At 48.8% G+C, this 15,376-nt stretch overlaps 1 protein-coding gene and 1 long non-coding RNA gene across 2 annotated transcripts in view; one reads left to right on the forward strand and one right to left on the reverse strand.

The window, feature by feature from the left end:
* The window catches only part of LOC311601058, a 403,201-nt gene that overhangs the window by 354,753 nt on the left and 33,072 nt on the right, over positions 1 to 15,376 (reverse strand). The gene's annotated exons all lie outside the window — the stretch shown is intronic.
* Positions 1 to 15,376, forward strand: part of TCEA3 (transcription elongation factor A3) — a 37,164-nt gene that overhangs the window by 7,450 nt on the left and 14,338 nt on the right. The window contains exons 2-5 of the mRNA XM_084788343.1: positions 2,514 to 2,576; positions 3,255 to 3,360; positions 3,936 to 4,068; positions 6,838 to 6,903. Coding sequence (XP_084644469.1) covers positions 2,514 to 2,576; positions 3,255 to 3,360; positions 3,936 to 4,068; positions 6,838 to 6,903 — 368 coding nt within the window. The remainder of the gene's footprint in view (positions 1 to 2,513; positions 2,577 to 3,254; positions 3,361 to 3,935; positions 4,069 to 6,837; positions 6,904 to 15,376) is intronic.

Below are 15,376 nucleotides of genomic sequence, written 5' to 3' on the forward strand. Positions count from 1 at the left end.
ACAAACATGAGGACCTGAGTTCAAGCCCAGTACCAGACTTTCCAGCCAGCTTAGCCTAATGGTTGAGCCCTAGGACCTGTTGAGAGAGTTTCTCAGCCGGGCGGTGGTGGCGCATGCCTTTAATCCCAGCGCTCAGGACGCAGAGGCAGGCAGACCTCTGAGTTTGAGGTCAGTCTGGTCTCCAGAGTGAGTTCCAGGACAGCCAAGGCTATAGGGAGAAACGCTGTCTTGAAAAACCAAAAATAGAGTTGGAGCTGGAGAGATGGCTCAGAGGTTTAAGAGCATGGTCAGCTCTTCCAAAGGTCCCGAGTTCAATTCCCAGCAACCACATGGTAGCTTACAGCCATCCATAATAAGATCTAGTGCCTTCTTGTGGTGGGCAGGCACACGTGTGGGCAGGATACTGTATAAATAATAAATAAAAATCTTTTAAAAAAAAAGAATGCATACTGAAGAAAAAGAAAAGAAAGAGTGCATACTGCCCTTCAGAGGGCGAGAGTTCAGTTTCCAGCACCCACACGGTCAGCTCACACTGTAAGTCCAGGGAATATGACATCCTGCATTCACGTGCACATATCCATACAGAAACAAATGTGTAAATCGTACACATAATTTAAAACACACAATGGGACTGGAGAGATGACTCCGTGGTTAAGAGCACCAGCTGTTCTTACAGAAGACCCCGGTTCAGTTCCTAGAACCCACATAATGACTCACAACCATCTGTAACTCCATTTCCAGGGAGGCGCAGTACCCTCTTCTAACCTCCATAGGCCTCCATAGGTAGCGGGCGCACACAAAACATATTTAAAATAAGTTAAAAGGGGCCGGGTGTGGTGGCGCACACCTTTAATCCTAGGACTTGGGAGGCAGAGGCAGGTGGGTCTCTGTGAGTCTGATGCCAGCCTGGTCTAGAATTGAGGACAGCCAGGGCTCTGTTACACAGAGAAACACTGTCTCACAAACAAACAAACAAAAATTAATTAACTAATTAATTAAAATGTTTATATCATGCATATGCACACACGTAATTAGCTGGCTAAGTTTGAAGGCTGGACTTCAATCCCCAGCACCCATCAGCTGAACTCTGAGCACGTGCTGGAGGCGGAGACAAGGGAGCCCCAGACCAAGCTGATTAGCTCCAGCTAGCCAGATTGGCAAGCTCTGAGATCAGTTGAGAAACCTTGTTCATTATATAAGGTTCAGAGTGCCGAGAAAAACAGATGTCAACCTCTGGCCTAGCCTCCACACACATGTGCACGTATACCCAAGCACGTGTGAACATATACACGAACACCACATTGAGATATATGTGCAAAAAAAAAAAAAGAAAAAAATTCATTCAGCTGTACACAACAGTACATTGCACGCATTGTCAGTTATATGTCAATAAAGCTGATCTGAAAGCCGGACAGAAGCACGAGCTTATAAAATCCCAGCTGCAGCCGGGCGCTGGTGGCGCACACCTTTAATACCAGCGTTTGGGAGGCAGAGGCAGGCGGATCGCTGTGAGTTCGAGGTTAACCTGGCCTACAAAGCGAGTCCAGGACAGTCAAGGATACACAGAGAGACCCTGTCTCAAAAACACCAAACAAATAAAATCCCAGCTGCTTGGGAGGCTGAGGTGGGAAGATCCAAGAGTTCCGAGCTAGCCTAGGCAACATGATGCACACACGTATGCACACATGCCCGCAGGCATGCACACATGTGTGTGTCAAACAAAATAAGCAAAAAGCTTAGTCTTTGCCCTGGGAAGCTCACAGTAGGGGAGAGAAAGAGATACAGAGAGGCTGGGCATGATGTGCACAACTTTAGTTCCAGCACTGAGGAGGCAGAGGCAGTCGGATCTCTGTGAGTTTGAGGCCAGCCTGGTCTACAAAGAGAGTTCTAGGACAGCCAAGGCGAACACAAAGAAACCCTGTCTCGAAAAACAAAAACAAAAAACAAAAAACAAAAAACAAACAAACAAACAAAAAAAGGCGGGGGCTCAGGGGCTGGAGAGATGGCTCAGAGGTTAAGAGCACTGGCTGCTCTTCCAGAGGTCCTGAGTTCGATTCCCAGCAACCACATGGTGGTTCACAACCATCTATAGTAAGATCTGATGCCCTCTTCTGGCCTGCAGGTGTATGTGCAGCCAGAGCACTGTATGCATAATAAATAAATCTGAGAGAGAGTGGGGGGGGGGAAGGAGGGAGGAAGGGAGATACAGAGAGAGGAAGTTTCAGGTACCCAGCGGTAAGCCAGGTAGTGACTCCATTGTGAGGCAAACACAAGACAGAGACATGCTGGGCAGAAATAGAAGCAGAGGGAAAGGCTGGTGGGAGCTGGTGGGAGGTGCAGCTTGCCAATTGCTGCAGGAAAGGAGGCAGAACCTTTCCCTTCGCTCTACTTCTGTGTGCCCATATCTGCCCTTGGACCACACATCTGTCTGCTCTCCCCAGACTTCATGGCAATCAGGGAGAGGCCGGGGGGCAACACCTGTGTCTCAGAGCTCTTCTTGTGTCTTCCCACAGGAAGGGGCCCTCGACCTTCTGAAGAAGCTGAACAGTTGTCAGATGTCCATCCAGTTGCTGCAGGTGTGTGTGGGGGCTCTTGGGGTAGTACCTCTGTGGGAGGGAAAGACCCCGGGGGATGTTTCTGATGCGGGGGTGGGGAAGGGGGCCCTAGGGCTGAGATGTCCACATAGACTTGAGGGCGCTGGGAGCATCTCTTGAAGATAGGTTCTCTCTCAGGCTCAGGGGGCCAGGGTCCTTGGGTTTCAGGAGAAGGTGCTTCCCTTGGATCTTTATACAAAGCCTAAGGCCTGTGGGATCCAAATGGCCCATGGCCCAGGGTCAGGGAGAAGATCCCCAGCTTTCAAATCCTCCTTAGAGTTCCCACATACCCCCAAACTTTACCAGAGACTTCTGGCCCCAAAAGATAAGCACAGATCAAAAGATGTGGTAGCCAGAGGAGGGCCTAAGTTAAGACTTTTTCTCAAAGTAACTGAGAATGGTACAGAGTCCTAACTACAGCCTACACCCACCCCACCCCACTAAAGCTGCCTATCTGTATAGGCTTGGGTCTCAAGCAGGGTGGCAGATCAGGGCCAAGTTCTAGGACAGATGACGGAGCAAGGTAATGGTCTCCGCCTAGGGTCAGGACAAATACCCTGGAGAGGTCTAGGTTGGAGTGGCTCCTTTCAGTAAGAGTGGCCAGTCCTGTGGGTGAGTGGCTGGCCCTGTGGGTCAGCTCCCTTAATCCTTTCCTCACAGACCACCAGGATTGGAGTTGCCGTCAATGGAGTTCGAAAGCACTGCTCAGACAAGGAGGCGGTATCCTTGGCCAAAGTTCTCATTAAAAACTGGAAGAGGCTGCTGGGTGAGAGGGGGCAAGGCTGATGGGAGATGGAGCTTCCTCCCAGCATATGGGAGAAGCCATGTCTGCTGATAATAGGCTCTCAGCTTATACCATTGAATTGTTTAATAAGTGGCATGTGGGCCCTAGATCACACAGTTCACGATGTTGTGTGCACAGGTGTAAGCTCTACATGTAGCATATAACTTTTCTAGTATGTGTCTATATGTTTCTGTTTGTGTGCATGTATGTGCACATTGCCTGACTCTACATAGATGGGTATACTGCTATGTTCATGTTCCCACGTGAGGTGCAATGTTATATATGCATCTCCATGTGTGCATGCACTTGTGTGTGTGTGTGCATGTATGCACATGTATTCATGTGTGTGCATTCCTGTGTTCACACATATGTGTGTATATGCATGCTTATGTGTGCCCATGCGTATGTATGTATGTGTGTATGTGCGCATGCATGTGTCTGATGTCCCCCAGCTGTCCCCCCAAGTCCGGGCCTTTTATCCCCCAGGGACCAAAGTTACACAGGGCTGTGCTGAGAAGGCACGAGTCGGGGAGACAATGCCACGCTTTCATTTTCAGACTCCCCTGCATCCACCAAAGGAGAAAGAGAAAAAGCAAAGAAGAAAGAAAAAGGGCTCGGCTCTACAGACTGGAAGCCAGAAGCAGGTCTTTCTCCACCGCGGAAGAAAGGAGGGGAAGAGCCTAAAAGCAGGTACTTTTTTTCCTGGGCTGGAGAGAAGAGCGGCTCGTGCCTTTCACATTCTCTACCAGCAGCTGCTTAGAGAATTTCTGGAAGATGTACAGTGCCAGAGGTAGACGTTGATGTCTTCTCCGATGCTCACCCTGGGGTCTAAGGCTCAATCTGACTAACTCACATGGCGCTGGCTTCACCTAGGAAGGTGAAGGGCTGGGAAGCATGCCAGCCGTGCACCCTGGCGTTTCTCAGCCTTGAGACACTCACAGGAGCCAGGCACAGTGGCACATGACTGTAAACACAGCACTCGAGTGGTAGGATCCTGGGTTTGTGGCCAGCCTAGGCAACATAGCAAGCTCACGGCCTCAAAAAGCAAGTGGGGTTCTCGTAGGAGACTGCACAGCTCTTAGCTGACCCCTCAGATGCAAAGAAAGAAGACTATGGTGGGAGAGAACCCCTGCTTAGAGGGACCCCCATGTCCCCAGCACCACACCAAAGAGCAGTCACACTGACAAGATCCACTGCTTGGAAGCTGCAGCTCTTCACTAATGCTCTGTAGTGTGTTCGTAGCCTTTCCTGTCTAGACACTTTATGAACCAAGTCATTTGCACTGGCAGTGATGCTGTCTGCTAACACAGCCCACATCCCACTTTCGTCAGGTCTGTGGAGCCAGTGGGCCCAGGACTTGGTCCATTGAGAAAAAGAAGTCATTGATTCAGTGTTTACTCAGCATTTGCGTTACTGCCACCAGGAAGCAGAGGATTCTGGGAGTAAGGACTTTCCTGATCCCATAGTTGTTATGTAGGGGTAGGGCTGGATCTCTTCCTCTGCAGAGAGCAACAGAGTGTGGTGGTCTCCACACCACGCCCATTCCCTTTGCCCACCTTAGGGGGTGTTTCTCAAAGCCTGTGTGTCTTGGATAGGACACAAATGCCTCATTTATCGTGGTAGATTAAAGATTTCAACGGACACATAGATAAGCCATTGGGGAAGCTGAGGCAGGAGGATAGCTTGAGAGAAGTTGGAGGTCAGCCTGAGTGACATAGTGAGCGCCCATTTCAAAATAATTTTTTTTTTAAAAAGTAAATCTTCTGAGCCAGGCGGTGGTGGCGCACACCTTTAATCCCAGCGCTTGGGAGGCAGAGGCAGGCGGATCGCTGTGAGTTTGAGGCCAGCCTGGTCTACAAAGTGAGTCCAGGACAGCCCAGGCTACATAGAGAAACCCTGTCTTGAAAATATTTAAAAGTGTGTGTGTGTAGGACAGGGGACAGCTTCAACTTATAGGGGGCAGTTCTGTCCTTCCATGGCGTGGGTTCAGGGTATGAAACTTGGGTCATCAGGCTTGGCATCTCCCTCCTCTCCCCTCTTTCTCTCACACATCCCCTTTTCCATCTCCTGCCTCCCTCTCCTGTCTTCCCTGTCCCTTGTCACCTCTCTTCACAGTGCTGGGGGCTGTAACCCAGGGCCTTACTCATGCTAGGCAAGCTACTCTGCCACTGAGGTCCAGCCCAGACAAGACCTCACACAACAGTGCTTTTATATAACTGTCACGTCATAAGCTGTTGCCTAATAAATACGATAAAGAAGGAAGTTATGCAGTGCACTAAGAAGATGTGAGCTGTGAGATTAGAGCTAGGTAAGATGAGAGTGGAGCTGCAGCTTACCAACAGGAATTTTATAAACAAACAAACAAAGAAACAAAAACAGCGAAAGGAAGCAGTGTCTTAGAGACCACGAGAAGTTGCTCGGTGCATTTTGGAAAGCAAAGATTTTTTTTTTAAACCTCTAACCTCATCATACTTAACAGCACAGTGGTTACAGGATTAGATGGATTTTCTCTCTGGATTTTTTTTCCCTCCTGAACATTGTTTTCTTTCTTTCTTTCTTTCTTTTTTAAAGATTTGATTTATTATTTATTACGTATACAGTGCACATTAGATCACATTATAGATGGTTGTGAGCCACCATGTGGTTGCTGGGAATTGAACTCAGGACCTCTGGAAGAGCAGTCAGTGCTCTTAACTGCTGAGCCATCTCTCCAGCCCGAACATTGTTTTCTTATAAGACTTTGGGCACAGCACACACCTGATCTTTTTTTTTTTTTTTTTTAAGATTTATTTTTTATTTAAGTATGCAGTGTTTTGCCTGCATGCAGGCCAGAAGAGGGCACCAGATCTCATTATAGATGGTGGCAAGCCTCCATGTGGTTGCTGAGAATTGAACTCAGGACCTTTGGATGAACCCAGGACGTTTGGAAGAGCAGGCAGTGCTCCTAACCTCTGAGCCATCTCACCAGCCCCTCCCCTACACACACACTTGATCTTGTCCCTTGTTTGTTTTCACTCTCCACTTGAACTCAACTCTTCTATCTCCCAAGCCTATGTGTGGCTCCCAACCTCCTAAGCAGCCTGTAGGGGTGGCTGGAGGCCATCTCAGTCTCTCCAGCTCCAGATACAAGTGCCAACCCTGGAACCTAGCCAGCCAAAGCCTACCTGACAGCAGGGAGAGGGGCCTGCTGAGGGCTTTCAGGAGAGGATCTCGTCATTATGGGGCAGCAGGAAGGCAGCATTTCTGAGGAGATCTGTTTCCTCCTTGTACTGCTGTCAGGTGGGGTGGACGGGAAGGACTAGCGGGCACCTAGGGAATCTCCTGTTTCCTGGCAGCTGCAGCCCAGGCAGTCTCCCTCATCCTCCACCCAGCAGGCCTTGTGCTAGGGTTTCCTCTCCCAGGAAGCAGTGCGGCTGCCAGCCTACAAGGCAGCGACATCTTCAATTTTGTGTCTTTCAGGAGAGACTCTGTAGATTCCAGGTCATCCACCACCTCCTCTCCAAAAATGCCGCCGGCGGTGGAAAGGTAAAGGAGAAAGGGCCTTGCTCATTGCGGGGGGGGGGGGGGGGGGGGGGATTAGGGGGCGGAGCTGGGGGGAGGTGGGAGGGGGGCTCCACCTACCTCTCTAAAAAGGCTGTGGGTAGAAAGCCAAAGGGATTGGGGGTGGGGGGGGCTCTCAGCTCAGCTGGAGAATCCTGAGGCAGGAGAAAGGGAGAAACCTCCTATACCACGTTACCTCCAAATGCTAGGACTTTCAGGTCTGACTGCTGACAAGTCACTGTCACTCCATTACTCTACCGTCAAGTTGAACTCCGTTAAGAACAGCCAGGGATATACAGAGATAACCTGTCTTGAAAAACAAACAAACCGAAAGGAGGATTGCTGTAAACCCAAGGCCAGCCGAGGCTGTACGTACAGTAAGAGGTTCGGGAGTGGTTATGCAGGTGTTGGGGCCATGCCTAGTCAAGGGCCCTAGGTGTGTGAAGGCAACCTGACAGAGGCAAGGGACTGTGACAGAGTTCACAGGAGCAGACTGCAGGGGTGAGTCGTGACCCTATAGACCTGGAGCCACTGGCTTGGGAATGACACCAGGCTTGCTCTGGTGGCTCCATCAGGATGGATTGTGGGGCTCAGAGCAGAGACAGAGAGAGCTGCCAGGAGGCTTTTTGGAACAATCTATGGCCCGGATCACTTTGATGGTGATGGAGGTAGAAAAAGGAGTACCCTGAAGATGTGTTCTGGAGTGGGATTTTATCAGTGTTTGGATGTGGGATGAGAGACAAGAGGGGGTTGGTTGATGGGGATCCCACATTTTCCATGTGAGCCCCCTTCACTTGGCTCACAACCATCTATAATGAGATCTGGCGCCCTCTCCTGGCATGCAGGCACACATGTAGGCAGAATACTGTATAAACAGTACATAAATCTTTTTTTTTAAAAAAGGAATGAATGCAAGTTGGGGTACAGAAGAAGAGAGATCAAAGGTCAGAGCAGCAGGAGAAACATACCCAAGGGAAAGCCACTGGCAAGTTACCTAATGGTGGATGGAGAGATGTGGGAAGGATTCTAGGAGCCACACTGAATTCTGGGCTGGCCTGCCTGGACACTAAGGGCGTTGGCTTGTAGGACAATGTCAGATGCACTTCTTCCTTTTTTTTTTTTTTTTTTTTTTTTTTTTTTTTCGAGACAGGGTTTCTCTGTGTAGTCTTGGCTATCCTGACCTCGCTTTGCAGACCAGGCTGGCCTCGAACTCACAGCGATCCGCCTGCCTCTGCCTCCTAAATGCTGGGATTAAAGGCACGCGCCACCACGCCCGGCTTCAGAGGAACGTCTTTGAAGTCTGCTTTCAGTAAGATTGTACTTGGAAAGAGTAGAGGACAAAAATTTGGTCACTGAGAGCTTTATGAAGGTTTGCCAGGCCTGGGAGGTTGACACAAATTCAACATGATGTGAAGTGGCAGCTGGGAAGTAGAGGTTCCTGGAGTGCTCCTGAGAGTCTGAGGCTGTACTGTCCCGTCTCTGAAGAAAAGAGCTCTGCAGTCAATTAGTCATGTCTGCAGAGGGCAGGACCTAGGAAACCAGCTGCAGCATCATCCTGTTTATAAACCACCGGTTCTCCATAGGAGGCATTTTTGGGAATACTCTCTGTGGAGGTGGGGAGATAGTGCTGGTGTGTTTAATTGGAGGAAATGCTAAGTACCATGGGGCACAAGGCTCTGTCTAACTATAAAGTGAACTGTCCCACTGATCCAGGGAACTCATTTAACCCTGAGGGAGGGATTTCTACCTCAAGACCTTTCTTCCACTTGCCGCCTGGCTCCTCCATAATGCTTTTTCTTCTGAGAGTCAGTCAAACAGAATGTGTTGTCTTCCATGTCGCTGTACTGTTCTCTACTGGATTCGGTATCAGGGATGGGTGATCAAAAGACAGAAGCAGGTCTTGAAAATCCATTTTGTCTTCTACTTAGACTCTTGGACTTTCTACCCTTTCAGTTCTGTTTTCTTGTTCCCTCGTCATCTCTATTAGATTATTTAAGGCGACTACAGAGAGACGGAAGGCGGAAATAAAGAGAGGTTTTGTCTGACCCTAGGTGGACCATGTTTATTTGCAGTGAGGAGGCAGGTGTCTTTATTACCTGGATGTATGGATGGCCAAAATGCTTACATTAAAAGATGGGATTTCGGGCTAGAGAGGTGGCTCAGAGGTTAAGAGCACTGGCTGTGCTTCCAAAGGTCCTGAGTTCAATTCACAGCAACCACATAGTGGCTCACAACCATCTATAATGAGGCCTGGTGCCCTCTTCTCATGTGCAGGTGTACATGCAGGTGAAACACTGTATACATAATAAATAAATACATCTTTAAAAAAAAAAGATGAGATATAAGCTAGGTACGTTGGCACACTCCTTTAATCCCGGCCCTCAGGAAGCAGAGGTAGGCTGATCTCTGTGAGTTCAAGGCCAGCCTGGTCTACAAAGTGAGTTCAGGACAGCCAAGGATACACAGAGAAACCCTGTCTCAAAAAACAAACAAACAAACAGATGAGATGTGGCCCTTTATAGAGGCAGCAATGGCTCTTGTATTCCACAAGGGAAGCTGGGAGCTGTAGTCTTTCTTCTGGAAACTATCAGTCATTAATCTCTCCCTCCCTTTCCTCCTTTCTTCTCTCTTCTCCTTTTTCCCCCTCCTCTTTTTTTTTTTTTCCTCAGCAAGGACAGCTGTTAAGTGTGTCTCACCAACCCATAGTCTTCCAGTTTTGTGTTTTATGTTGTTAGTGATTCATCTATGTGTATGTGTGCTTACGTGCATGAGGTTATATGCATCTTACATGTGCCAGAGCTCAGAGGCCAGAAAAGGGCATTAGATCCCTTGGGTGTGGAGTTACAGGTGGTTTGTGAGCCATGCTGGGAAGGTAACAGATCCTCGGCAAGCGCAAGTTCACACGGGCTGCAGAGATGGATCAGAGGTTAAGAGCACTGGCTGCTCTTCCAAAAGTCCTGAGTTCAGTTCCCAGCAACCACATAGTGGCTCACAAACATCTGTAATATGATCTGATGCCTTCTTCTGGTGTGCAGGTGTACGTGCAAGCAGAACACTGTATATATAATAAGTAAGTCTTAGAAAGAAAGAGCAAGTTATTGATCTTAGTGCTGAGCCCATTTCTCCAAGCTTTCCAGGTTTTTTTTAAAAATAATTGGTTTTTTTTTTAAATGTACATTGATGGTTTTCCTGTACGTATGTGTGAGAGTCAGATCCCCCAGACCAGGGGTAATAGACAGTTGTCAGCGACCATGTGGGTGCTGGGAATTGAACCTGGGTCCTCTGGAAGAGCAGCCTATACTCTTAACTGCTGAGCCATCTCTCCAGGCCCCAGCTTTCCAGTTTTTGGGTTGTTTTTGGTTTGGTTTGGTTTTTTCGAGACAGGGTTTCTCTGTGTAGCCTTGGCTGTCCTAGACTCTCATTGTAGACCAGGCTGGCCTGGAACTCACAGCGATCTGCCTGCTTCTGCCTCCCAAGTGCTGGGATTAAAGGCGTGCGCCACCACCACCCAGCCAGCTTTCCTGTTTTTAAGGAAAGCTAGATACTAATATTTCTTCACATGAAATTCCCAATTGTAAATATTGGCCACACATGTAGGTTTTCCTAAGATACAATAGGATACAAAACGTGTCCCAGCAAGGTGCAGCCTTTAAGGCCAGGCAAAGATCAAAACTCTGGACCTCTGAGTACAGAGGTCACGTACCAATGCGAGTCAATGGAGTCGCTATAGCACGCAGTGGGAGCACAGGAAGAATGTCAAGGAATACCTCACGAAGAGGGAACGCCTGAGCTGGGAGTTGGGCAGCAGTGCAAAGGTGTGGCAATGGGAATGAGCAGGTGTTCTGGGAACAATAGCTGGAACGCACACGCACAAACACACAAGCATGAGAGGCCCCATGGTAACAGAGTAAAAAGTTGCGCTCAGGGCTTAGCACACGCCTTTAGTCCCAGCACTCAGGAGGCAGAGGTGGGAGTTCGAGGCCAGCCCGGCCTACAAAGCGAGTCTAGGACAGTCAAGGCTACACATAGAGGCCCTGTCTCGAAAAACCAAAAAAGAAAAGAAAAGAAAAAGTTGTGCTCAGATAGGTTGCCCAGAATCCAGACTTTGGCCACTGCAGTAACTGGATCGTCCTCGAGGTGGCGCACAAAAGCAGCGAGCTGGCCACTCCCTGCCCCCCCCCCCCGCCCCCACCCCCCACCCCCCAACCCTGTTCCCCTGCTAAGCACCAGGCAGGATTTCTTAGACCCGAAACTATCGCTGGCACTGAGGCTAAGGCTGACAGACCTGGGAGTAGGACAAAGGTGCAGATAAAATGTACCTAACTCCTGAGCATCACTGATGATGCCCTTTCTGGAGTCCAGCAGCCCCTAATCGTATGAGTGTGACTGCCTGAAACACAAACAGTCACAAAATGCAGGCAGCCAGCTCCTAGTGAAGCTGGAAGGCACAGACCCAGGGGTCCTACCAGGAGGGAGGGGAAAGTGCTCCAACCAGCTTCACTTTGCACTGGCAAGAAGACTCTGGAAAACAAACAAACAAACAACTCATGTTTCTAGTCAGAGTGAAATGAGTTGGGAGAACTGGAAAGACAGACAGCGTTTCCTGTCTGACACAACCACGTGGAAGTTGGAAGGATGATTTTTAGACAGCTCAGTTTCACTCAGTGAGACGGGCTCTACTGATCTACAGGGTGGAAATAATGTGGACTTCCCAAGGTCAGTGTGAGGCTCAGATGGTGAGATGGAAGACCTGGCTTTGCTCCAAACCCACACGCTGCAAGTGTGGAGCGTGGAAAAGTAACGTTCCTATGCAGTGTAAGTGACCTGATACTTTTTTTTTTTTTCCAGACAGGGTTTCTCTGTGTAGTCTTGGCTGTCCTGGACTCATTCTGTAGACCAGGCTGGCCTTGAACTCACAGAGATTCACCTGCCTCTGCCTCCCAAGTGCTGGGATTAAAGGCATGCGCCACCACCACACCTGGCTGGATGCTACTTTTATTCCTATTTTACACGTGAGGAAAACTGAGGCACCTGGAGAGTGAAAAACCTACCCAAGGCCATGGTAGGCGTAACTAGACTTTGGAGTTTGCCTCTAAACCTAGACATATGTGTTATTTTTTTTTGTTTTTCGACATAGGGTTTCTCTGTTTAGCCTTGGCTGTCCTGGACTCACTTTGTAGACCAGGCTGGCCTCGAACTCACAGCGATCCGCCCGCCTCTGCTTCTCGAGGGCTGGGATTAAAGGTGTAGGCCACCAAGCCTGGCTACTTTGGGGAATTGCTTTTCTCTTTCCTCCATGCGGGTTCTAAGTGTTAAAATCAAGTTACTATGCTTGGTAGAAGCTGTCTTCACCTGCTGAGCCATCAAAGCCTGGATTCTTTAGGGACTGGGGTATGGGACTAGCCCTCGTTACATAGACCTCCTGAGTCCTGGAAGCACAGGCACGCGCTGCCACACGCAGCTCTGGAGCTTGTGTAGGCATTCCAAATATGACAGCTGTCATTACTTCCAATTTCCAAGCCCTGTCCTGTGGGCTTCCTCTACATGCTCTTCAGTGAGCCCTGGTCCGCATGTATGCCCAGCCACACGTATCAGCAAGGACTCCTTTCTGATGAGGAATAGGACAGTGAACCCTCTTGTAAGCTCAGGAAATAGGAATGCTGCTTTTCAGAAAGGATGTGCCTCCTCCCTGCAGGCGAGCTCCACCTGTACTCTCTGGTCCTTTGCCCCTTTATGGTCAGTCCACTCTCTCCATCATGAATTCAACAGTGCTTTAGCGAGCACTTGCTAAATGTGGGGTGTGTTACAGTAGTGAATGAGCCACACGGTCTCTGTGTGGACTGTCATTTGAGAATGGGAGCAGGCAGTGTTTATAAACACACACACATACACACATACACACACACACACACACACACACACACACACACACACGAGCAAGTTAATTATAGACTTGGGTAAGTGCTATGCAGTAAGAAAGCTAAGGTGAGCCAGGTATGGTGGCACATGCCTTCAATTCCAGCATTTGGGAGGCAGAGGCAGGCAGATGGCTGTGAGTTCGAGGCTGGCCTGGTCTACAAAGTGAGTCCAGGATAGCCAAAGGCTACACCTTGTCTCGAAAACAAAAAATAAAAAATAAAAGAAAGCTAAGGTGATGGAGAGTGTCTCTCTGAGCATATGCCCTGTGAGCTGAAACATGCAGGTAGGAGGGACTTCTGGTTTGTTTTGTTTTAATATTTATTTATTTATTTATTTATTTATTTATTTATTCAGTGTTCTGCCTGCATGTACACCTGCAGGTCAGAAGAGGGCGTCACATTATAGATGTTTGTGAGCCACCATGTGGTTGCTGGGAACTGAACTCAGGTCCTCTGGAAAAGCAGTCAGTGCTTTTAACCTCTGGGCCCTTTGTTTTTTTGTTTGTTTTTAAGATTTATTTATTTATTATTATGTATACAGTGCTCTGCCTGCATGTATACCTGCAGGCCAGAAGAGGGCATCAGATCACATTATAGATGGGTGTGAGCCACCATGTGGTTAGTGGGAATTGAACTCAGGACCTCTGGAGGAGCGCTCAGTGTCCTTAACCTCTGAGCCATCTCTCCAGGGACTTCTGTTTTTAACCCTGGGAAATGCTGGCTACTCAGTCAGTCCTGCCCTCAGACTTAGGCACGGTGGTACACATTTTTTATCCCAGCACTCGGGGGCTCGGGTAGGGGCTGAGGCAGGCAGATCTCTGAGTCTGAGGCTAGCCCAGTCTACAGAGTGAGTTCCAGGATAGCCAGGGCTACACAAAACCTACAAAGAGAAACAAGAACCAAACCAAACCAAAAAAACCAAACAATCCCCCTCCCCCAAAAGAAAAGACAGACAGACAGACTGAGAGACAGCTCAGCAAACATGAGTGCAGTCCGCAACGCTCATGAGAAGCTGGAGATAAGGAGGGTCCCTGGGGCTCCCTGGCTGGCCAGGCTAAGCCAGCTAGCACGGTTCCAGCAAATGAGGTGGCTGGCTCCTGAGAAACACCTGGGGTTAACTTCTGTGTGCACTCATGCGCGCGCACACACACACACATTCTCTCTCTCTCTCTCTCTCTCTCTCTCTCTCTCTCTCTCTCTCTCTCTCTCTCACTCACACACACACACACACACACACTCGCTCTCTCTCTCTTTCTCTCTCTCTCACACACACACTCTCTCTCTTCCCCCCTCTCTCTCACACACACACACTCTCTCTCTCTCTTCTCTCTCTCTCTCTCTCTCTCTCTCTCTCTCTCTCTCTCTCTCTCTCTCTCATACACACACACACAAATACACAAATACCAAACACAGACATCAATCAATCGATCAATCCTTCCGGGGGTGTGGCTCAGTTATTAGCATACTCGCCTGGCATACTCAAAGCCAATCCCCAGTTCCTCATAAACCAGTCAGGGATGCACACCTATAGTTTTAGCAGTGGGAAGGTGGGAGCAGGAGCTATCCTCAGCTACATAGTAAGTTTGAGGCCAGCCTGGTCTATGAGATATTTTTTTTTCTCTCTCTCTCTCTCTCATCTAGTCACTGGAGTGAATGGGTCACTGTAGACAATGTGTCTAGTGTCAGTATTTATGGACAACGAAGGTGAAGGCCCTGGGCTCTCTGTCTTGGTGGGTCATTCCAGCTCAGTGATGGAGTTTTCCAAGTTTGTTTCTTTGTTTGTAGATAGGATGGTGAGGGTGTTGACCACCTGAGACTCCTATGAAAATTAAACTAGAAAATGTTCAAGAAGTGCCCGGTCAGCCTGGTCGACAAAGTGAGTCCAGGACAGCCAAGGCTACAGAGAGACCCTGTCTCGAAAAACCAAAAAAAAAAAAAAAAAAAAAAAAAGAAGTGCCCGGCACAGCTCTGGTGCCTGGTAAGAGCCAGGCCTCTTACATGGTGGTAGATAAACACTACTCAGTAGACTGTGAGCTCCGGGAGGGAAGGAAGGCAATCCACTTGGCTGATTACTCTTTTTTTTTTTTTAATATTTTTTTGAGACAGGGTTTCTCTGTGTAACAGTCCTGGCTGTCCTGGACTCTCTTTGTAAACCAGGCTGGCCTTGAACTCACAGAGATCCACCTGCCTCTCTCTGCTGGGACTAAAGGCATGCACCACCACTGCTCGGCTCAGCTGCTTATTCTTTTACTTATTATTTCTACAGTATTCTGCCCGCATGTGTGTGCCTGTACGCCAGAAGAGGGCGCCAGATCTCATTATAGATGGTTATGAGCCACCGTGTAGTTGCTGGGGTTTGAACTCAGGACCTCTGGAAGAACAGCTAGTGCTCTTAACCTCTGAGCCATCTCTCCAGCCCCTGGCTGCAGTTTCTGGAGAGTAGAGACCTGATAAGTGATAGAGGAGTAGATCCGTGGATAGGTGGATGCATGGATCAGCTCAGGAAAGCTAGAGCCCAACTATTGGGCATTCCTTGTCCT

This window comes from Acomys minous (assembly GCF_964271855.1).
Source record: "Acomys minous genome assembly, chromosome: 6".
Classification (NCBI taxonomy): domain Eukaryota; kingdom Metazoa; phylum Chordata; class Mammalia; order Rodentia; family Muridae; genus Acomys; species Acomys minous.